General features: G+C 43.2%; 1 protein-coding gene across 5 annotated transcripts in view; it reads right to left on the reverse strand.

The window, feature by feature from the left end:
* The window catches only part of RPS6KA3 (ribosomal protein S6 kinase A3), a 128117-nt gene that overhangs the window by 56470 nt on the left and 47909 nt on the right, over positions 1-23738 (reverse strand). For all 5 annotated transcript variants that reach the window (XR_007358261.2, XM_048862729.2, XM_048862720.2 and 2 more), the window contains 3 exons: positions 9320-9426; positions 1547-1584; positions 1101-1243 (listed from right to left, as the gene is read on the reverse strand). Coding sequence is in view for 4 of the 5 variants with exons in the window: in XM_048862729.2 (XP_048718686.1) it covers positions 1101-1243; positions 1547-1584; positions 9320-9426 (288 nt within the window). In the remaining variant the exon portion in view is untranslated. The remainder of the gene's footprint in view (positions 1-1100; positions 1244-1546; positions 1585-9319; positions 9427-23738) is intronic.

Here is a 23738-nt window from a genome sequence, read left to right on the forward strand (position 1 = left end):
CAATCTGGGATTTAAACCAAATTATGTTCTTTCTAGCTTGTTTTCCATCCATATTAAATTACACTCTGATTGCAGAATCTTAGTTTTTTTCTGATGATGCCCAAGCCAGAAAAGAATACAGAGCACCCTCACTCAGTATTGGCTGCACAGTGCTGGAAGAAGTAGTGAAAATGTATTCTTGTTAGTCAAGTATGCAGATATGACTGACAAAACACAAATGTAAGATCTCTTCAGTGATCAGATGCCTTTTTTACACAGTCATTTTCCATATCACAACAGCATTTTACATATTCAAAAGGTGATAGGGTATGTTTTCAGATCTAATAATAAAGAGTCTCCTTATCAGATCATAAGGCACACACAGAGACTGTGCTGTCATAATTATACAGGTATTGCAGAAGCATCAAAAGATAAAAAATCTTTCATTTTTAAAAACATCATTTGATCTTAATGTTAAAAAAATCATACAATGATTTTTAAAGTATAAAATTCTATTTGGCATTCCTAAACTTTCAAACATAATCCTTTTTTCCTTTTCAAAAATACCTGCATTTGTTATAAATGTTAAAAAAAAATTCTGTCTGGTAAAATTTTGTCAATTTAATGGAACTTATTTTTTGATGAAATATCATATGCATGGCCCTTCTAAGCAACAGCTGAAAGTCTGTAATCAGCTCAGTGCAACTCTAAATTCTATCTCTGTGCAAATAAAGCAGCTTTCATTATTCCGTTAGTTTGAAACTGAGATCGCTAAGGTGATCAGAAAATTTTACTTCTAAAAACTACTTTTTCTGTGATTGAATTCAATTTTAAAGTTTCAAAATTTGAATCTATATGGAAAATATTTTTCACTTTTGAAAAGCAAGCTTTTCTGAACACTTTCATTTTTCTATCAGTCTCAGTTAAGAACAGTCATAGGCACACAATATTCCATTGAAGCAAAAGAAAAAAGGTGGAATGATATCAGTGATGTGATGAGATCTGAACCACGCTGTTGAGCCAAACTGAACAGTAGTACTAATTACCAATAAATTCATGTGACTGGGTTAAGCCAGTCATAACCCACCTTTTGCTATGATTTCTATTCACCAGAAACCTACCATTAAAACACCAAAAGACCACCAGTCTGCACTCTGTGTGTGGCCTCGTCGATTAACTACCTCTGGTGCCATATATTCTACTGTCCCACAGAAGGAATACGCTTTCTTTTCATGATCGATCGACTCTTTGCTTAAGCCAAAATCTGAAAAAAATATAATCTGAAATGAAATTTTCCTACTGGCTAAGAATTTCTAAGCATACAAATATAACTAACACAAAAGCTATGAAAAAAGTCACATTAGTGGTCATATCATTACTTTTTATTTTTTAAATCAGATTTCTTATTTAAATAACAACACTTCATTTAATCCATGTTAAATATCACCATCTGTTCTGCAAAATTACTTGCAATAAAAAAGAAAATCAGATTTTACTATATTCCTTTAAAAAACAGACAACTTATGAATTAAAAACTTTTCATAAACTGAAATTTATTTTTACTTACCTGTCAATTTGATATGTCCTTCTTCGTCAAGAAGTATACTAAAAAAAAAAAAGGGCAGTTGAAAGTATCTTTTAACCTTGTTTTAGAAACTGTACTGACAATCAAAAGAACTTTAAATAAGAATAGAACTTTAAAGAGTAACATCAACAAACAGAGACATGTAACAGTGAAAATCTAAGGAAAGAAGAATAATTTTGGAATTCACAGTTATAGAAAAGGGATATATTTAATGAAATTACAAAAACATGCATTCAGTGTGTTGTTTTCTAAGGCCCCGTTCCTACAAGCTGCTCTTCTCAGAGAGACTCTTGGGTCTGTGCTGGGCAGTTTGCAGGATCAGAACCTAATGAAAGCCAAAAAATTCAGAAGTTGCATCTCAATCCTAGTTATATACTTTAACATGAAAAATATCTATAAAGACAAAGTCACAATAATAAAAAGCTAAAGATTTCAGTGGACAACATTTTTCTCCTTTGATTTTTTCTTAGTAAAGAACGTGAATGAACACAGAATCTGTCTCAAGAATTCCATATAATTGAAAGGTATTTGCTAGTAGTCCACATGGCAGCAACAGCTCTTTAATCCTGAATTTTCTATCCACGATACTCAAAGTGAGCAGGGAAACTTACACACAATATTGAATATTTTAAGGACCAACACTGTTTCTTTGAAGCATTTTTTTTATATAACAAATAGCTCCTATATAGTGCTTTTCATGTGTATTATCTATCTTTGGAGTTTCAATGGAAGTGCTAACAACTTTAAATGGATGCTGTCAAGTTCCTTTTAAACCTATACTTAAAGCTGTGCTGTGTTGCCATTTATTTTTATGCTTCCTTTGGACTTGATCTTGTAACAAACATTCTGAGTGCCTCCCTTCAGATTCTAAGCATCATCAACTCCCACTGAAAGAACAGGAGTTTAGAGTGCTCAACATGCTATAGGATCAGGCTCTCTATGAGAATTAAGAGACCGTATACATTTAAAAGAACAACTCATATAGTGGGAATGAGGACCTCAACCAAAACTTCTAAATAATTTTGACCTTTGCTAGTTAACTCTGAGACAGACACGCCCAAGGCTTAAACCCAAGAACAGGAAATCTACGAAGGATATATTATTTAGTCAATGTACAACTTCTAGAAAGTACGGTGTGCCTGATTTCATTTTTTCTATTTTAGCTAGAATTATTAAAACATTTATTCAAAAAGGAAACTGTTACAAGATTGAATGGAGTAATTTTTAAAAACAGTTTTATTATTGCTTTTATTATTTAAAAGCTCTAAAGCTCCCCTTCCTTGATTTTTTATCCTCTTACTTTTGGCAAACAAGTTTTCCCCACTTCTGTATTTTAAAAGGATCATAAACTAACTTCATTCACTTTCTTGTTTGCACAGTAGTATTGATGAGGCCAGCAAAGATTTGAAAATAGTGTTTATTTATTAACTTGTGCTGCTTCTAGTGGTAGAATACCTGGCTATGCTCCAACTATGTAGGAAGCATCATAGATCCTATAGAAAAGGTAGTTTTGAAAAGTGATTTACTTCTCAGACTGGGTGTGGTATTTTTTAAGTATATGGAAGACATTCCTCACCAGCTTAGAAAAATGTTCTTACCAGTAAATGGTATTTCTTTGATGAAACCAGCTCAGTTTACAATTTAACGAGTTTTCATCCACCTCACGGTTGTACAGACGTAAGCAACCAATAGAAAGTGCAGAATTTTAGAACATAATTCATGTGTCCCCAAGTTCCTCCTGAGCACGCTACTAGCCATTGCCATAGCACTCATTGGAGTAGTTACAAATAGGACAGAAGACAACTTATGCTTTCACCAAGGCACGTATCAGGTTAAAGAAGAGCTCCATTAGAATCAACAGGGAACATTTATGTAAAACCAAAAAAAGACAAAATGAGGCAACATTCTGCAAACAACACTGTCCTAAGCACAATACCTTTCAGAAAAGGGGAAGGTACTAGTTACAGAATGAACACAGAAACAGTTCCACTGTAAGTTTGGTCATTGTGGACTGAGCTGGTTTCATAAGAATACAACCATTTCTGGGTAAGAAAAAGTATCTATTCTTTGAGTAAACCAGCTTAGTCTATAGCAATCCCATTTCCACAACACGGAGGAATTACTTTTCAAGAACAAAGTCAAAGACAATGCTACCAAAAGGAGCACTAGGAGTAGATAGGTATCTAATTCTATCATGCACAGTAAGGGCATGCATGTGAAACCAAACTGCCAGTTTGCAGTCCTCTTCCAAAGCAACACTCTCTCTTCATTAAGAAGCATAGGAATTACCGTACTGGATCAGACCCGTGGGCCATCTAAGCCAGTATACTGTCTCTGACAGTAGCCAGCACCAGATGCCTCACATGAAGTTGCAAGAAGCCCTGCAGCAGACATACATGAGATAAACTGGTGCTTATCAAAGTCTCATCTGAACCCCTAATAGTTAGAGATTGGCTTATGCTAGGAAGCATGAAATTTTAAATTACTTTAATTTTTTTCATTAACTGTAACTGGATATTCTTGTTATCCATATAAATATCCAATTCCTCTGAATCTTGCATCAACAACATCTTGAAGCAGTAAGTTCTACAGTCTAATTACGTGTGTGAAAAAGTATCAGTTTTGTTGCCCTTCTATTTTATTGTCCTGTCTTATGTAATAAGGGAGAACAGACACTCCCCACATACCTTTGCTATACCACTAATTATTTTGTATACTTTTGTCCTGACCCTTATTACATGTCTCTTCTCTCAGGTAAACAATCCCACTCTTTTCATGAAAGGTTTTTCCATTTCCCTAACTCATTCTTGTTGCCTTTCTCTGAACCCCCTAATTCTGTAATAGACTTTTTGAGATGGGGTGACCAGTACTAAACACAGTAATCCAGATGAGAATGATCACTGATTTATATATTAGCATTGTAATATTTTCTGTATTTCTCTCCATCCCATTCCCTATGCATCCTAATGTGATTTGCTTTTTTAAATGCAGTTGCTCATTGAGCATAGGTTTTCACTGAGCTGTCCATAAAGATGACCAGATACTTTTTCTTCAATTAATACTGTCAATTTAGAACCCAGTAAGGCATATAAGTAGTGCTAAGCTTTCCATGCTATGTGCATTACTTTGCATTTATTGACACTGAATTCAATTTGCCATCATGTTGACCATTCACATAGCTTGGCTAGGTCCCCCTGAAGTTCTGCACTGTCTTCTTTGGATTTCTCTCAATAACTGTGTGTCATATGCAAATTTTGCCCTCTCATTGCCTGAGTGTGTCTAAGGGACTGCATCCCATAAGGAATTCACTCTTCTTGAATGTGTCCTCAGGTGGGCTCTTGATTCTGATCCATCTAGACTAATCATTTTTATGAGTATTGTGACCCTTCTTAGAACCTACACAAAAAACAAAAGCATTCACTGACCCTCAAATCCTGGGTCCTACTGATATGGAAATTCAAGGCCCTCCTGACATCCAGGGAATGAAGACAATTCTTCATAACAATGGCAGAAAAAGGGGGGGAACCACCACTTGATTTTGATGGAAAGTGGTAGGACACCTATAAACAAAAAAGGGCAAAGAGTGAAGAGCCACCGTGTCTTTAGGAAACATAATTTATAGAATTTGATATGCTGGAATGGCCAAATACAGAGAGTTTGCCAGCCCTGATTAAATGGGCAGGTACAAATAAAGGGTCTAATGGGAGGTTTAATCCATAGCTGTACCTGAGAGAAGTTTTTTGTAAGGAGCTGCAAAACCCATAATAAATGGGTATTCTGTGAGGGCCAAGATTTGCTGCCTCATGAAATACATGGCAAGCCCAACCTGAAAGTCCAAACCAACCTGAAGAATGTGAACAAGGATGGGAGTCACCATGTAGCCTCTATGTCCTGGAACATATAAAGGAAGAGATTCCACACTCTTCAAAAGGACATCATACCTGGGTTAGGCCACTTGCAAACTGATTTAAATTTCCTGCAAAGCAATGGGTTTGGAGTGCCACCAGATTTCTTTGTGTGTCCAGTAAAATAGCAGAAGGGTCTCCAGGAACACTTGGTTTGCTGATTCAAGTAAACTACAACAATGAAGTTGTCTGTCCAGACTAGGAGATCTTTCCTGGCAGAATTCCCCAGAGGGGAAACGAAGACTTCAGTAAGCTCTAATCTTTTAAACATTTAATGGAGCTGGACTCTAAGTGAGACCACTTCCATTAGACCAACTTATTCTTTTGTTATTTTACTAGCATCTAAAGACCCCAAAATAAGACTACCATCCTCCATCCTGCCCTCCCCCCAGCCACATGTTCCTAACTGGAAAGATTCACATCTCTGGTCAAAACCACTCACCAGAATTTGCCTAGGCAAGTTCCCTTTAGGGAGAGAGGAGCATTAAATTCTGACCTTAAGATGACTACTTATTAATTAGTTTGGGTCTAAGTATGATTGACTGCAGCTGTTCCTGATTTAATCTTGAGAGTCCAGAAGTGGAAGTGAGGCTGAAGTATCACTTCAAGACAGGGTCCAACTAGCTGCATCTATTCCCAGGAGAAGCAGATAGTATTGCAGATTTGAACCCAGGTAGTTTGCTTGACTTTCCTCTAACAGGATGATTCTATCAAGATGTGTCCAGATATTGCATCTGGAGGCAGGCTAACCTTTACAATAAAAGCAGGAAAATATTTATTCTTTACTGAAATGTCCTGGTCTAGACAAAAATCTATGTAGATATGAACTGCTAGTCTATGCTTCCACAGGTGTGCTGTCATTACAACCAATGGCTTGTCAAAGACTTAAGGCACACAGGACAGACTGATGTGGAGAGCAAAATACCAGATTAACTCTTCTGAAGTAAAAATGAAAGTACCCATTACTTCTTGGAACTAATGGAATATACAGCTAGACATTCTGCATGTCAACAAAAGTCAGAGCATTTTTTAGGGCTATGGTTAGGATCACTGACTGGGTGGGATTCCATCTTGAACCATATATGAGGTTCAGAATATGCCACTCTTCCTTGGAGTCATTGCTCACAATGAAATAAACAGAATAACCCAGCATTGCTTATTTGAGTGCATGAGTCTTGGAACCTATAGCCAGAAAGTGCTGAAAAGTCTTTAGAACCACTGTCTCTCTTGCCAGCAGGAGTGAAAAAGTATAACAAAGTAACAGACGCTGAGAAGGGATACCCAGGTAATCCACAAAGAAGATGGCTCTCTTAACCACTTGTGACGTTTGTTCATATGTGCTTTAAATAAAAAGAGTGACTCCTAATCTGTAGACTTTTCAGGTTCTCCATACAGTCATAGGTCTTGGAGAAATGGGAACTGGGTTTCCTGTCCCTACCTCTTGGTGTCATGCCTCTTCTGCTACAGGATTAATAATTTTATCTTCTGATCTGTTTATAGAAAACAGTGCACAATCTGAAGTTACGTCAGAGATGGAACCTTGAGGATTTTCTTAAGAAAGCAGAGTTCTCACTCTTGTTTAGTCCTTAAGAACCCGATTAAAAAGCTCCCCAGAAAGTCTATCCCTGAAGAATGACAGAAAGAACGAAAGAAAGACAGAAAGAAAGCCATAATACTATATTTAGCAGACTTGTTCCCTCCTTCTCTAGGACTTTAGCTAGAAGGCTCAGGAAGCCAGTATGAGGACACCAACAGCTATGATGGGAAAATTGATGGAATCCTCTTACGTATCAGAGTTATTTAGAAGATACCAAGACTTGCAGGACATGATTCGAAGAACTCTGAAGGGAGGGTTCATCTGGAAGAGTATTAAGTTCAGTAAGATATACAAACCAGGACTCTAGCTAAGCAGAAGGAATGACTATAGAGCCAGATGTGGATAGGAAAAATAAAAAAAAATACATCTCTTAGGTTTTGCAAGAAATCTTTCAGGATAGGAAAAGAATTACTTCCTGAACAATAAACAAATGCTAAATCAACTTTGGGAACAATGGCCCAGAATTAAGCTTTGTCTGTTGAGAGCTTATACTGCTGGCAAGTATTAGCAAGATAAAGTGAATATTGGGACAGAACAGGTATAAATCAATGTTTTCACCATTGGATGAAGTGGGATACTGTTATCCAGCTCACTTTCCTCAAAGTTAATAAGGAGGATATTCCTTTGGTAGGAGGATAAGATGCAGCAATTCTGTACTATTCCTACAGAGAACAGATTAGTCTTCTAAAGTAAATTAGGGGGTCTGAACTGGGACCTCTTTATAAAGCAGTCACATTTCATCATGAGATATCTGGGTCATTTATATCCAAGCCCATTAGAATTAGAGGGATAAGAGTTAGAGCACAGGGAGTGGGTACTTACAGCACCGTGTTTCTAGATATGGTCTGACGATATGGCTTTTAACAACTAAAGCCACATTATAGGTGGGAGCTGTAGGTTTATGACTGAAGAGAGGAAGTCTTAACCATGGCCTCTTTCCCCACCCCACACACATTTTAACTGCAACTGGCTTCTTGCACTTTACAGAAACAGGGGCAGGCACATTCTTCTGGGATCTGACAGCTACAAAATCATTTGCAAATCAGACAGAAAGCTCAAGGAATAAGGCTAAGATCACCCAAGATAGCAACACTGTTAGCATAATTGCATGTTACCTGGCCTAAAGCCCTTGAGGAAGAATGAACTGTCTGTCAGATGAAGCACTGATGAGAATTTTATTCCCATTTAGACACCTCTCCAGAGGATAGTTCAAAAATCCAGCATTGAGAGCAGAAAGACTCAGAATCCAGACTGCAGTTCCCAAGGGGAACAACTGTTTTCCTCTTTGCCGCCTCCATTTTATGTTAGTATTAACCCCCACCACACACACACACACTCCCACAAAGACCTAGATAACTGGGAAAACTGAACTAAGGAAGGATATGAAACCAAGAGAAGGAATTCAGTCACCTGTGCTCATCTCTGAGTGAGGCAAGGATGATTGGGTTATTGAGATGGACATCTGAATTGGCATCCCAAAACCTTACAATTTCAGTAGTCACTCATGCCGGTTCAGCATGACAAACAGAAACCCATTAAGTTGCGGACCGAGTCACTCACTCAATCAGTTTAAGATAGGTCAAAATTTCTATTTTAAATTACTGGACTTGACAATATTGCTTTAAATCATGAATTCCATTTTCTGCCTCACTGCAATTTACATTGAAAGCTAGACATGGACAGTTTTTTCTACCATTAGTTTTCAAATAGGTTTTGTAAGAGTACATATGCTCAAATGTAACCTTAAATCTTGTACTATGCATTTTTTTAAAACTTCAGCCCTTCTTTGAAAAAATCTGTTTCATACAATAAAGGCTGCAATATTGATCACACATACACCTGATGGACACAACAACAAATCAAGGCCACTGTTCTTCTGCATACTGACTGTGTGATCAAGAGTATGCTGTGCTCCATTCCGCTTTTTAAAGTACCTGGAAATCATGGGCTATGTATATTTCAGTATTTCTTTTCTCACAGAAGTGCAGCTGTCAGGGAGTGCCCAACAGGGCTACATATGTCCAATATCTGGCATACCAACCTTGTGCCAGCTGCTTATTTTCCTACTTGAAACACTATCACACTTTTTTTTAAAGCAACTTTCACTGGTTAGCTTAGAGAGTCACTAATTTTAAATGGCTAATAGTTATAAAGATAATAATGCTTAGCATTTATATAATGGTTTACATTGTTGAACTGCTATATAAAATATTAACTAATTCATACATTGCATTTACTAAAATGGATTCTTACTTCTCTGGTTTTAGGTCCCTGTATATTATTCCAAGACTATGTAGGTGGTCTAAAGCAAGTGCTAATTCAGCCAAGTAGAATTTGACATCTTCTTCTGTGAACATCACCTGAAAAAGCAAAATAAGAGATTTTTAAAAAATCCTCCATGCTAAGGGAAAACCACAAAAAGCATCAACTGAATGAGCCATTTGTATATATGCACTGTTCTTGTAGCCATGTTGGTCCCAGGATATTAGAGAGACAAAGTGTGTGAGATAACATCTTTCATTGGACCAACTTCTGTTGGTGAGAGAGGAGCTTTTGAGCTTATACACAGCTCTGTGACCTGAAGAAAAGCTCTGTGTAAGCTTGAAAGTTGGTCTCTCTTACCAACACAAGTTGGTCTAATTAAAGATATTACCTCACCTACCTTGTGTCTCTGTCTCCCATATAAACAATCACATCTCTTAAGGGCTAGGGCTGTCTTTTCTACATTGCTGGCATGTGTATGTGGAGTGGATGTGAACTCTTGGATCTGTGTACTCTTATTTTTTCCACATTTCTAAAAGCTTGTGCTGTGAACTACAGCTGGTCAGCTAACAGAGAAACTGATCTGTCAAACAAATTATTCATTGAAAAATGGCAAACTTTTAAAATAGTTAATGCAATAAATAGTATGTGACTAACTCTGATAGGTGCTCTCCAAATTACATGCCCACACATTATGTAATGGAGCAGAAGGCAGGTGCAATGTGTATTCCTTCCCTACACTACTGGCATCATAACTGTGCGCTCAGTCTCTACTGGCCCTAGGAGGAGGAGGAATTACAAAGTCCACTTTTGAGCTCTGCCTCCCAGCCATTAACCTAAAAGCAATAGGCCATGGGTTTACATGGATGACTGAGAGCAGTGTTCTGAAGAATTAAAGGACATGGTGTTTAAAAAAGTCTAATAATGGTCCAGTCCAACTCCCCCTGATGTCAATGGAGTCTTTCTTTTGACTTTAATGAGAGTTGAGCCACATCCCAAGGCCACGATTCAACACACTAGTTAAACACATGGCTAGCTTTAAGCATGCGACTAATCCAATGACAACTGTGGAACTACTCTTGCTCAAAGTTAAGCACGTGCTTAAGTAACTTGCTGATTCAGGGCCTTCATAAATATCTTCTGTAGAGGGCACAATAGAAACTGGATTATATAAAATGCTGACCTCTCTCCTGTGTTAACCCAGAATGCTTTCAGCAGCAAACCATTCTCAAAATGCGTAGGATAATCATGTCTAGTGCGAGGAGGGAGAGAAGACTGGAGTTTGGAGGTGTGTTGCTGACAATTGAAAGACCAGAGAACAGGAGAAAGGGAGACCCAGAGACAGCCCCCAGCATGAGCAGAAGTACCCCCAGAGAAGGAGGGGAGATTGATCCAATAGAATCAGGCCAGATAGGCCCACACGCAAGTGTTTTGAGCAGGACCAAGCCTATGACCCGCTTTATGCAAACGTGAGCGAGGAGGTAGTAGAGGTAAATGGCGTGCCAGTAGAAGGGAAAAACAAAGGCCCAGGGCCATACTATATAATCAAACAGGGTCTGTTGTATGGGGTAATGCCAATACGGGGCAAAGTAGAACAACTCCTCTTGGTGCCATGAAAGCACACAAGGGCCATATTAGAGTTACCTCTCAGTCATTTGTTTGGGGGCAGATCTAGGAGCAGATAAGACCCTGGATAGAGAGTCCTAAGGAGGTTCTACTGGTCAGGGGTATGGGCAGAAGTCCAGCGCTATTGCACCTCCTGCCCAGAGTGCAAGCTGCATAGCCCTCGACCTCAGTTAAGGGCCCCATTGGTACCCCTGCCTGTAATTTAAGTCCCTTTTGAAAGGACAGCCATGGATCTAGGGGGCCAACTAGAAAGATCGGTCCGGGGCCACTGAAGCATACTCGTCATCCTGGACTATGCTACACGGTACCCAGAAGCCATTCCTCTAAGAAACCCCACGTCCAAGGCCATGGCAAAATAACTGATCCAGGTTTTTGCTAGGGTAGGAATCCCTAAGGAGATCCTGACAGATCAAGGGACTCCCTTCATGTCGAGAGTGATGAAAGACTTATGTACCCTGCTCTGCATCCAAGCCTTGTGGACTTCGGTCTATCATCCCCAAACAGATCGTCTGGTCGAGCGATTTAATCACACTCTCAAAAGCATGATCCAAAAGGTGGTGGCCCATGATGGAAAAGACTGGGATACCCTCCTACAGTCCCTGATGTTTGCGATACAAGAAGTTCCCCAGACATCTACTGGATTCTCTCCTTTTGAGCTACTGTACGGACGCCACTCACGTGGCATATTAGACATCACAAAGGAGGAATGGGAGGAACAACCCAACCCAGGGAAGAAAACTTCATCGCACATGTGGTCCAGATGAGAGAACAAATAGCCCAAGTGACCCCCATAGTACGAAAGCATTTGGAGAAAGCACAAGAGGTCCAGCGAACCTACTACAACTGTTGGGCAAAATCATGGAAATTTCAACCAGGAGAACGGGTGCTGGTGCACACAACAGAAAGCAAGCTCCTGGCCAGCTGGCGTGGACCACATGAGATCATGGAAGCTGTTGGGGAGGTGAATTATAAGGTGAAGCAGCCAGATTGCCAAAGGCCTGAGCAGATCTACCATGTCAGTTTACTGAAACCCTGGCTCAATCAGGAGTCGTGCCTGGCTGTCCTGCCGGCTCCACCCCAGGCAGATGGCCCACGAAAGGATATTCCCCAAATTAGCCCCAAAACCAAAGCACGTCATCGAGATGATCCAGCGGAATGTGTTCTCCACACAACCAGGCAGTACAACGCTGATCCAACACCACATCATCACCTGTCCTGGAGCAAGGGTGACGATAAAACCATATCGCATACCAGAGGCAAAAAGAAAAGAAATTAGGGCGGAAGTAAGGAAGATGCTGAACTTGGGGTTACTGAGGAATCCCACAGCCAGTGGTCCAGCCGAACTGTCTTGGTCCCCAAGCCTGACACCACCCTCAGGTTTTGTAATGACTTCTGGAAGTTAAAACCAGGTATCCCAATTTGATGCCTACCCAATACCACGTATTGATGAGCTGGTGGATCAGTTAGGCAAGGCCCGATACTTGACCATCTTGGACTTAACAAAAGGCTATTGAGAACGCCAAGGAAAAAACCCGCCTTCTCTTCATCCGATGGCCTCTTCCAATAGACCATCCTCCCTTTTGGGCTCCATAGAGCCCCCCGCAACTTTACAACAACTGATGGACAGATTACTTTGACCCCATGCCAAGTATGCTGCTGCCTATTTGGACGATGTGGTAATCCATAGCCCTGACTGGGAGATGCACCTGGGGAAGTGGAAGCAGTACTAGATGCTCTTAGACAGGCTGGCCTCACTGCTAACCCATCCAAATGCGCAATAGGGCTAGCCAAGGCCAGATACCTCAGGTAGTCAGAAGGGGCCTGGTGAAACCCCAATGGAACAAAGTGGAGGCAACACAGGAATTGCCCCCCTGATCCGCAAGAAACAAGTCAGAGCGTTTTTAGGGATAGTGGGGTACTATTGCTGGTTCATCCCTCATTTCACCACGAGGGCAGCACCTCTGACAGACCTGATAAGAGCTTGGGGCCTGGAGATACTTAAGTGGACCTGAGGTCGGCCCTTCGCAGTCATCTAGAGCTCAGCACCCCAGATTTCAAGAAGGAATTCATCCTACAGGCACCTCGGAGGTAGGACTTGGGGCTCTCCTTTCACAGATGGTAGGGGATGAGGAGCACTTTACCTCAGCTGGAAGCTCCTACCCAGGGAGCAACGGTATGCCGTAGTAGAAAAGGAATGCCTAGCAGTGAAATGGGCCATAGACATTTTACGGAACTACCTACTTGGGTGGCGGTTCACCCTTATGATGGGCCACACCCGACTCCAATGGATGCACACAACCAAAGAGGTGGTGGGGGTTGAAAAAGGGAATATGTGATACAGCAGGGTGTGAGGCTTTGGAAAGAAAGTTTATAGGTTGATTGAAATGAAAATTGGATACCACCTTTGATAGAAACTTGGGGTGCAGAGGCAGGGAAACTTGGTCTTTAGGGAACATGGTAAAAGAGGGGTCAGTCATTAGGGCCCCCAATTCTCCTACCCTTCTCACGGAAGTAACAGCTACCAAGAAAGTGACCTTCCTGGAAAGGACAGGGAACATAAAGCCAGAGATTCCAAGGACGATTTCATTAATGTCAAGAGGACGTGGTTGAGGTCCCATTGGTGAGTGATAAGTTGAATGGGTGGGTAAGTTCTGAAGAGGCCTTTCCAAAACCTGGTAGTCAATGGGAGAGTAAACACAGAACATCCTTCCACAGAGGGGTGAACCTTCATGGAATTGAGCGCAAGGCCTGATGTCTTAAGGGACAGAAACTAGGCTAACAGAAGAGGAACGTATGTCCTCTGGAGCGAGACCCCTCTGCCTGGCCCAGAAGGTGAAACGCTTCTACTTGGCCTGATAGGAGCACCTCGTGGAATCTTTTCTGCTACTTGAGAGGATGTCTTGTACTACTGACAAACAATCCCAATCTAGTGAAAATGTCCATACAAAAACCAAACTCGGGAGGTGAAGTGTTTGCGTACGGGGATGCCTGATCCTGCTGCAATGTTGCATGAGCACTTCTGGGAAAGCTAGCAGCAGAAGTGGGGGATTCACTGACATGCAGAGAAGTGGGGAAACCAGAACTGGCAAGGCCAGAATGGGGTTATCAGAATAACCATGACACTTTCCTACTGGATCTTGTGGAGGACACGCGCCACCAGTGGTAGTGGGGGAAAGGTGTAACTGATCTGGTCTGATCAGCGGGTTACAAGGGACCCCTTCTGGAGCAGTATGTGATGCATTTGCTGTTGCTGTAGGTGGCAAACAGATCCCTGATTGGAGTCCCTTGTAGGTTGAAAAAGTCACTGGCTATGGTGTGGTGTTCCCATTCGTTGTTGGTCATGAATTTCCTGCTGAAAGAATCTGCAAACACATTTTGAGACCCTGGAAGACAGGCTGCCAACAACAGGATCCTTGTGGGCACTGCACCAGTCCCACACCTGGAGCACTTCTACATGAAGTGTCGATGACTGCATACTCCGTTTGTTGATGTAATAAATCGTTTAGTGTTGTCTGACATAATCAGAACACGATGGGAGAAATGAGCGACATGCCCGCCGTACTGCTCAAAGCTCCAGAATGTTGATGTGCATTTTGGATTCCCAACTGGTCCAAGTCCCTGTGTCATGTGCTCGCCCATGTGGGCGCCCATCTGGCAAGTGATGCATCTGTCATGATTGTCGTATCCGTGGAAAATGGAAGACTACCCAAGTGCAGACCTAACCCAGATCTGTCCACCATTAGAGGGAGGAGAGTACATAGAATCATAGAATATCAGGGTTGGAAGGGACCTCAGGAGGTCATCTAGTCCAACCCCCTGCTCAAAGCAGGACCAATCCCCAACTAAATCATCCCAGACAGGGTTTTGTCAAGCCTGACCTTAAAAACTTCTAAGGAAGGAGATTCCACCACCTCCCTAGGTAACGCATTCCAGTGTTTCACCACTCTCCTAGTGAAAAAGTTTTTCCTAATATCCAACCTAAACCTCCCCCACTGCAACTTGAGACCGTTACTCCTCGTTCTGTCATCTGCTACCACTGAGAACGGTCTAGATCCATCCTTTTTGAAAACCCCTTTCAGGTAGCTGAAAGCAGCTACCAAATCCCCCCTCATTCTTCTCTTCCGCAGACTAAACAATCCCAGTTCCCTCAGCCTCTCCTCATAACTCATGTGTTCCAGTCCCCTAATCATTTTTGTTGCCCTCCGCTGGACTCTTTCCAATTTTTCCACATCCTTCTTGTAGTGTGGGGCCCAAAACTGGACACAGTACTCCAGATGAGGCCTCACCAATGTCGAATAGAGGGGAACGATCACGTCCCTCGATCTGCTGGCAATGCCCCTACTTATACATTCCAAAATGCCATTGGCCTTCTTGGCAAAAGGGCACACTGTTGACTCATATCCAGCTTCTCGTCCGCTGTAACCTCTACGTCCTTTTCTACAGAACTACTACCGAGCCATTTGGTCCCTAGTCTGTAGCGGTGCATGGGATTCTTCCGTCCTAAATGCAGGACTCTGCACTTGTCCTTGTTGAACCTCATCAGATTTCTTTTGGCCCAATCTTCTAATTTGTCTAGGGCCCGCTGTATCCAATCCCTATCCTCCAGTGTATCTACCTCTCCTCCCAGTTTAGTGTCACCTGCAAACTTGCTGAGGGTGCAATCCACACCATCCTCCAGATCATTTATGAAGATATTGAACAAAACCGGCCCCAGGACTGACCCTTGGGGCACTCCGCTTGATACCAGCTGCCAACTAGACATGGAGCCATTGATCCGTTGAACCCGACAATCTAGCCAGCTTTCTATCCACCTTATAGTCCATTCATCCAGCCCATACTTCTTTAACTTGCAGGCAAGAATACTGTGAGAGACCGTCTCAAAAACTTTGCTGAAGTCAAGGAACAACACGTCCACTGCTTTTCACTCATCCACAGAGCCAGTTATCTTGTCATAGAAGGCAATTAGATTAGTCAGGCATGACTTGCCCTTGGTGAATCCATGCTGACTGCTCCTGATCACTTTCCTCTCCTCTAAGTGCTTCAGAATTGATTCCTTGAGGACCTGCTCCATGATTTTTCCAGGGACTGAGGTGAGGCTGACTGGCCTGTAGTTCCCAGGATCATCCTTCTTCCCTTTTTTAAAGATGGGCACTACATTAGCCTTTTTCCAGTCATCCGGGACCTCCCCCAATCACCATAAGTTTTCAAAGATAATGGCCAATGGCTCTGCAATCACATCCGCCAACTCCTTTAGCATTCTCAGATGCAGCGCATTCGGCCCCATGGACTTGTGCTCATCCAGCTTTTCTAAATAGTCCCGAACCACTTCTTTCTTCACAGAGGGCTGGTCACCTTCTCCCCATGCTGGGCTGCCCAGTCCAGCAGTCTGGGAGCTGACCTTGTTCGTGAAGACAGAGGCAAAAAAAGCATTGAGTACATTAGCTTTTTCCACATCCTCTGTCACTAGGTTGCCTCCCTCCTTCAGTAAGGGGCCCACACTTCTCTTGACCTTCTTGTTGTTGCTAACATAGCTGAAGAAACCCTTCTTGTTACTCTTAACATCTCTTAACATCATGATTTGGCCTTCCTGATTTCACTCCTGCATGCCCAAGAAATATTTTTATACTCTTCCCTGGTCATTTGTGCAATCTTCCACTTCTTGTAACCTCCTTTTTTGTGTTTAAGATCAGCAAGGATTTCACTGTTACGCCAGACTGGTCGCCTGCCATATTTACTATTCTTTCTACACATCGGGATGGTTTGTCCCTGTAACTTTAATAAGGATTCTTTAAAATACAGCCAGCTCTCCTGGACTCCTTTCCCCCTCATGTTATTCTCCCAAGGGATCCTTCCCATCAGTTCCCTGAGGTTGTCAAAGTCTGCTTTTCTGAAGTCCAGGGTCCGTATTCTGCTGCTTTCCTTTCTTCCTTGTGTCAGGATCCTGAACTTGACCATCTCATGGTCACTGCCTCCCAGTTCCCATCCACTTTAGCTTCCCCTACTAATTCTTCCCGGTTTGTGAGCAGCAGGTCAAGAAGAGCTCTGCCCCTAGTTGGTTCCTCCAGCACTTGCACCAGGAAATTGTCCCCTACCCTTTCCAAAAAATTCCTGGATTGTCTGTGCATTACTGTATTGCTCTCCCAGCAGATATCAGGGTGTCTGAAGTCTCCCATAAGAACCAAGGCCTGCGATCTAGAAACTTCCATTAGTTTCCAGAAGAAAGCCTCGTCCACCTCATCCTTCTCGTCCGGTAGTCTATAGCAGACTCCCACCACAACTTCACCCTTGCTGCTCACACTTCTAAACTTAATCCAGAGACACTCAGATTTTTCTGCAGTTTCATACCGGAGCTCTGAGCAGTCATACTGCTCTCTTACATACAATGCAACTCCCCCACCTTTTCTGCCCTGCCTGTCCTTCCTGAACAGTTTATATCCATCCATGACAGTACTCCAGTCATGTGAGTCATCCCACCAAGTCTCTGTTATTCCAATCACATCATAATTCCTTGACTGTGCCAGGACTTCCAGTTCTCCCTGCTTGTTTCCCAGGCTTCTTGCATTTGTGTATAGGCACTTGAGATAACTTGCTGTTTGTCCTGCTTTCTTAGCATGAGGCAGGAGCCCTCCCCTCTCGCGCTCTCCTGCTCGTGCTTCCTCCCAGTATCCCATTGGAGAGAACTGTCAGCTGGAGGTCTATGGTTTGTTGTGTGAGAGAACAGACATTCTGGAGCCACCGCTGGTGCTGATGACCAAAGGCGGTAATGTACATGCAGGTTGCCATGTGGCTCAAAAGGAAAAGGCAAATCCTGACTGGGACAGGAGGACTGGTGACCACTGTGGCAGTCAGTCCCTTGGTAGATAGGCACGTGCAGAAATTTCATAGATGAATGCCCAAACGAATTCTAGGAGTCTAAAGTAGATTTTTCAATGTTTACACTCACCCCCTGGGAGAAGAGGAGTATGAGCAGCATGGAGGTCAAGGATCAAGCCTTCCCCCTGGATCATGCTGCTAAGAGCCAGTTGTTGAGATATGGGAATATAATGACCCCTAATGCCTCAGGTGGGCCGCTACTACAGAGAAAACCTTGGTAAAGACCCATGGAGCAGTGGTTTATCCAAACAATAAGACCCTCTATTGGAAGAGCTGAAGGCCAACTGTAAACTTTAAGAACCTTCTGTGGGTTGGATGGATGTCTACGTGAAAACAGGTGTCCTGCATATCAAGAGCTGTAAACTACATGCCTTTTTCTAGTGAAGGGATGATGGCTGCTAAGGTGACCATACGAAACTTCTGTTTGCGTATGAACCGACTCAGATGACGGAGGTCAAAGACTGGTCTCCATCATTCCTTCTTCTTGGGTATCAAGAAATAAATGGACTAAAATCCTGCGCCCTGATAGGTCAGAGGAATGGGTTATATCACTCCACTTGGCAGTAGGAAATCCACCTCTAGGATGAGGATCCTGTTTTGAGAGTGGTCCCTAAGGCGGGATTGGGGCAGGGATAAGGTAGTGTTGTGAACATGATCGTATAGCCATGTCTAATGACATCCAGGACCCACTTGACCATTGTTATGACGCTCCAAACTGGTAAAGAGAGTACAACTGGTAAAGGGTGTACAATGGGAGGCAAAGTGGTTGGTGGCTCTCTAGATGCACAGAAATAATTGCAAAAAGAAAAGGAGTACTTGTGGCACCTTAGAAACTAACCAATTTATTTGAGCATAAGCTTTCGTGAGCTACAGCTCACTTCATTGGATGCATACTGTGGAAAGTGTAGAAGATCTTTTAATATACACACAAAGCATGAAAAAATACTTCCTCCCACCCCATTCTCCTGCTGCTAATAGCGTATCTAAAGTGATCACTCTCCTTACAATGTGTATGATAATCAAGTTGGGCCATTTCCAGCACAAATCCACGGTTTAACAAGAACGTCGGGGGTGGGGGGTAAGGAAAAAACAAGGGGAAATAGGCCTGAATAGAGACTGGGAGTGGCTAAGTTAATTGTATCAAATTAGCAAATGAATTCCAATTCAACAGTTTCTCGCTGGAGTCTGGATTTGAAGTTTTTTTGTTGTACTATCACAACTTTCATGTCTGTAATCGCGTGACCAAAGAGATTGAAGTGTTCTCCGACTGGTTTATGAATGTTGTAATTCTTGACATCTGATTTGTGTCCATTTATTCTTTTACGTAGAGACTGTCCAGTTTGACCAATGTACATGGCAGAGGGGCATTGCTGGCACACGATGGCATATATCACATTGGTGGATGTGCAGGTGAACGAGCCTCTGATAGTGTGGCTGATGTTATTAGGCCCTGTGATGGTGTCCCCCTGAATAGATATGTGGGCACAGTTGGCAACGGGCTTTGTTGCAAGGATAGGTTCCTGGGTTAGTGGTTCTGTTGTCTGGTATGTGGTTGCTCGTGAGTATTTGCTTCAGGTTGGGGGGCTGTCTGTAGGCAAGGACTGGCCTGTCTCCCAAGATTTGTGAGAGTGTTGGGTCATCCTTCAGGATAGGTTGTAGATCCTTAATAATGCGTTGGAGGGGTTTTAGTTGGGGGCTGAAGGTGACCGCTAGTGGCGTTCTGTTATTTTCTTTGTTAGGCCTGTCCTGTACTAGGTGACTTCTGGGAACTCTTCTGGCTCTATCAATCTGTTTCTTCACTTCCGCAGGTGGGTATTGTCGTAAGAATGCTTGATAGAGCTCTTGTAGGTGTTTGTCTCTGTCTGAGGGTTGGAGCAAATGCGGTTGCATCGCAGAGCTTGGCTGAAGACGATGGATCGTGTGGTGTGGTCAGGGTGAAAGCTGGAGGCATGTAGGTAAGAATAGCGGTCAGTAGGTTTCCGGTGTAGGGTGGTGTTTATGTGACCATTGTTTATTGGCACTGTAGTGTCCAGGAAGTGGATCTCTTGTGTTAACTGCACCAGGCTGAGGTTGATGGTGGGATGGAAATTGTTGAAATCATGGTGGAATTCCTCAAGGGCTTCTTTTCCATGGGTCCAGATGATGAAGATGTCATCAATATAGCGCAAGTAGAGTAGGGGCGTTAGGGGACGAGAGCTGAGGAAGCGTTGTTTTAAGTCAGCCATAAAAATGTTGGCATACTGTGGGGCCATGCGGGTATCCATAGCAGTGCCGCTGATCTGAAGGTATACATTGTCCCCAAATGTAAAATAGTTATGGGTAAGGACAAAGTCACAAAGTTCAGCCACCAGGTTAACCGTGACATTATCGAGTTCCCTCAACCCACCCAGCAATATTGTTAACCTATCCAACTATACTCTCAGCCCAGCAGAAGCAGCTGTCTTATCTCGGGGCCTCTCTTTCTGCCCCTGCACCCCCACGAACATGATACAGTTCTGTGGTGACCTAGAATCCTATTTTCGACGTCTCCGACTCAAGGAGTATTTCCAACATACCTCTGAACAACATACTAATTCACAGAGACCTCCCTACCGACACTACAAAAAGAAGGATTCTAGGTGGACTCCTCCTGAAGGTCGAAACAGCAGACTGGACTTCTACATAGACTGCTTCCGCCGACGTGCACGGGATGAAATTGTGGAAAAGCAGCATCACTTGTCCCATAACCTCAGCCGTGCGGAACACAATGCCATCCACAGCCTCAGAAACAATTCTTACATCATAATCAAAAAGGCTGACAAAGGAGGTGCTGTTGTCATCATGAATAGGTCGGAATATGAACAAGAGGCTGCTCGGCAGCTCTCCAACACCACTTTCTACAAGCCATTACCCTATGATCCCACTGAGAGTTACCAAAAGAAACTACAGCATTTGCTCAAGAAACTCCCTGAAAAAGCACAAGATCAAATCCGCACAGACACACCCCCGGAACCCCGTCCTGGGATATTCTATCTACTACCCAAGATCCATAAACCTGGAAATCCTGGGCGCCCCATCATCTCAGGCATTGGCACCCTGACAGCAGGATTGTCTGGCTATGTAGACTCCCTCCTCAGGCCCTACGCTACCAGCGCTCCCAGCTACCTTCGAGACACCACTGACTTCCTGAGGAAACTACAATCCATCGGTGATCTTCCTGATAACACCATCCTGGCCACTATGGATGTAGAAGCCCTCTACACCAACATTCCACACAAAGATGGACTGCAAGCCGTCAAGAACACTATCCCCGATAATGTCACGGCTAACCTGGTGGCTGAACTTTGTGACTTTGTCCTTACCCATAACTATTTTACATTTGGGGACAATGTATACCTTCAGATCAGCGGCACTGCTATGGGTACCCGCATGGCCCCACAGTATGCCAACGTTTTTATGGCTGACTTAGAACAATGCTTCCTCAGCTCTCGTCCCCTAACGCCCCTACTCTACTTGCGCTATATTGATGACATCTTCATCATCTGGACCCATGGAAAAGAAGCCCTTGAGGAATTCCACCATGATTTCAACAATTTCCATCCCACCATCAACCTCAGCCTGGTCCAGTCCACACAAGAGATCCACTTCCTGGACACTACAGTGCTAATAAACAATGGTCACATAAACACCACCCTATACCGGAAACCTACTGACCACTATTCTTACCTACATGCCTCCAGCTTTCACCCTGACCACACCACACGATCCATCGTCTACAGCCAAGCTCTGCGATACAACCGCATTTGCTCCAACCCCTCAGACAGAGACAAACACCTACAAGAGCTCTATCAAGCATTCTTACAACGACAATACCCACCTGCGGAAGTGAAGAAACAGATTGATAGAGCCAGAAGAGTTCCCAGAAGTCACCTAGTACAGGACAGGCCTAACAAAGAAAATAACAGAACGCCACTAGCGGTCACCTTCAGCCCCCAACTAAAACCCCTCCAACGCATTATTAAGGATCTACAACCTATCCTGAAGGATGACCCAACACTCTCACAAATCTTGGGAGACCGGCCAGTCCTTGCCTACAGACAGCCCCCCAACCTGAAGCAAATACTCACGAGCAACCACATACCAGACAACAGAACCACTAACCCAGGAACCTATCCTTGCAACAAAGCCCGTTGCCAACTGTGCCCACATATCTATTCAGGGGGACACCATCACAGGGCCTAATAACATCAGCCACACTATCAGAGGCTCGTTCACCTGCACATCCACCAATGTGGTATATGCCATCGTGTGCCAGCAATGCCCCTCTGCCATGTACATTGGTCAAACTGGACAGTCTCTACGTAAAATAAATGGACACAAATCAGATGTCAAGAATTACAACATTCATAAACCAGTCGGAGAACACTTCAATCTCTTTGGTCACGCGATTACAGACATGAAAGTTGTGATAGTACAACAAAAAAACTTCAAATCCAGACTCCAGCGAGAAATTGTTGAATTGGAATTCATTTACAAATTTGATACAATTAACTTAGGCTTGAATAGAGACTGGGAGTGGCTAAGTCATTATGCAAGGTAATCTATTTCCCCTTGTTTTTTCCTACCCCACCCCTCCCCCAGACGTTTTTGTTAAACCCTGGATTTGTGCTGGAAATGGCCCACCTTGATTATCATACACATTGTAAGGAGAGTGGTCATTTTAGATAAGCTATTAGCAGCAGGAGAATGGGGTGGGAGGAAGTATTTTATCATGCTGTGTGTGTATATAAAAAGATCTTCTAAACTTTCCACAGTATGCATCCGATGAAGTGACCTGTAGCTCACGAAAGCTTATGCTCAAATCAACTGGTTAGTCTCTAAGGTGCCACAAGTACTCCTTTTCTTTTTGCAAATACAGACTAACATGGCTGTTACTCTGAAACAGAAATAATTGTTTGTGATGCATGTGATGTTGAAAACTGACAATGGACCTGAAGATGGGATCTTTGAGTCTTCTGCTGCTGGTGAGGAGGTTTGTAGGGCTGTTGATGGAAGAACTGAGGAGCTCTGAACCACTGTGCAGGTGGTGGACGGAAGAACTTCCACTTGGGTGCTGGCATGTAGATGCCTACGGATCATAGAGTGACTTTGGAATCCTTGAGGGAGTGGAGGGAATCGTTGGTCTTCTGATTGAAGACATGTAACTCATCGAAAGGAAGTTCCTCTATAGCATTATGAACTTCCCTGGGAGAACCAGATGAATACACCCATGATTCCCTCCTCATGAGATCCCCATGGTCATTGTGTGAGAAGCTGCTCCAGTCCATCGTGGAAGAAGCAGATGCTAAGTCCTCATGACCAACTTCTCCAAGATAGCCTGGAAGTGGGCACAGTCCTGCTGAGAAAGCTTGTCTGCAAAGTCTGCCAACTTGCCATAGTTGAGAAAGTCGTATTTAGCTAGAAGCGCCTGCTAACTGGAAATTCGAAATTGAAGGCTACCAGACAAGAAGACCTTGTGCCCCAGAAGATTTGGTTGTTTGCCCTCCTTGTCTGCTGGGGTGAAGCAAGGGTGCTGCTACCTGACTCACGCTGTTGCTGTTTGTATCACTAGAGAATTAAGTGATTCACAGTGTGTGTGAGAGAACAGAAACTCAGACTCCTTAGCTGGAATGCAATACCTCTTCTCTGCCCCCTTGGGAGTGGGTGCACAAGTGTCTGGGGTGTGCCAGACAGTTCAAACAAGTTGAAGAAGCAAGACTCAAGTGAGGTAGGTCTGGGGTAGAAGAGCATACTTCCCTAGGTGCTGACTGTAGAGGAAGCTGTGCAGACCTTCCTTCACCCAAAGCAAGACGTTCATGGGGTCCAGGTGCGACTTCAACCTCCCTGGTGTCAGTGGCCACACTCTGCAGTCAGAAGTGGAGGGAGAATGGAT

The sequence above is a fragment of the Caretta caretta genome, chromosome 1 (assembly GCF_965140235.1).
Source record: "Caretta caretta isolate rCarCar2 chromosome 1, rCarCar1.hap1, whole genome shotgun sequence".
NCBI lineage: Eukaryota > Metazoa > Chordata > Testudines > Cheloniidae > Caretta > Caretta caretta.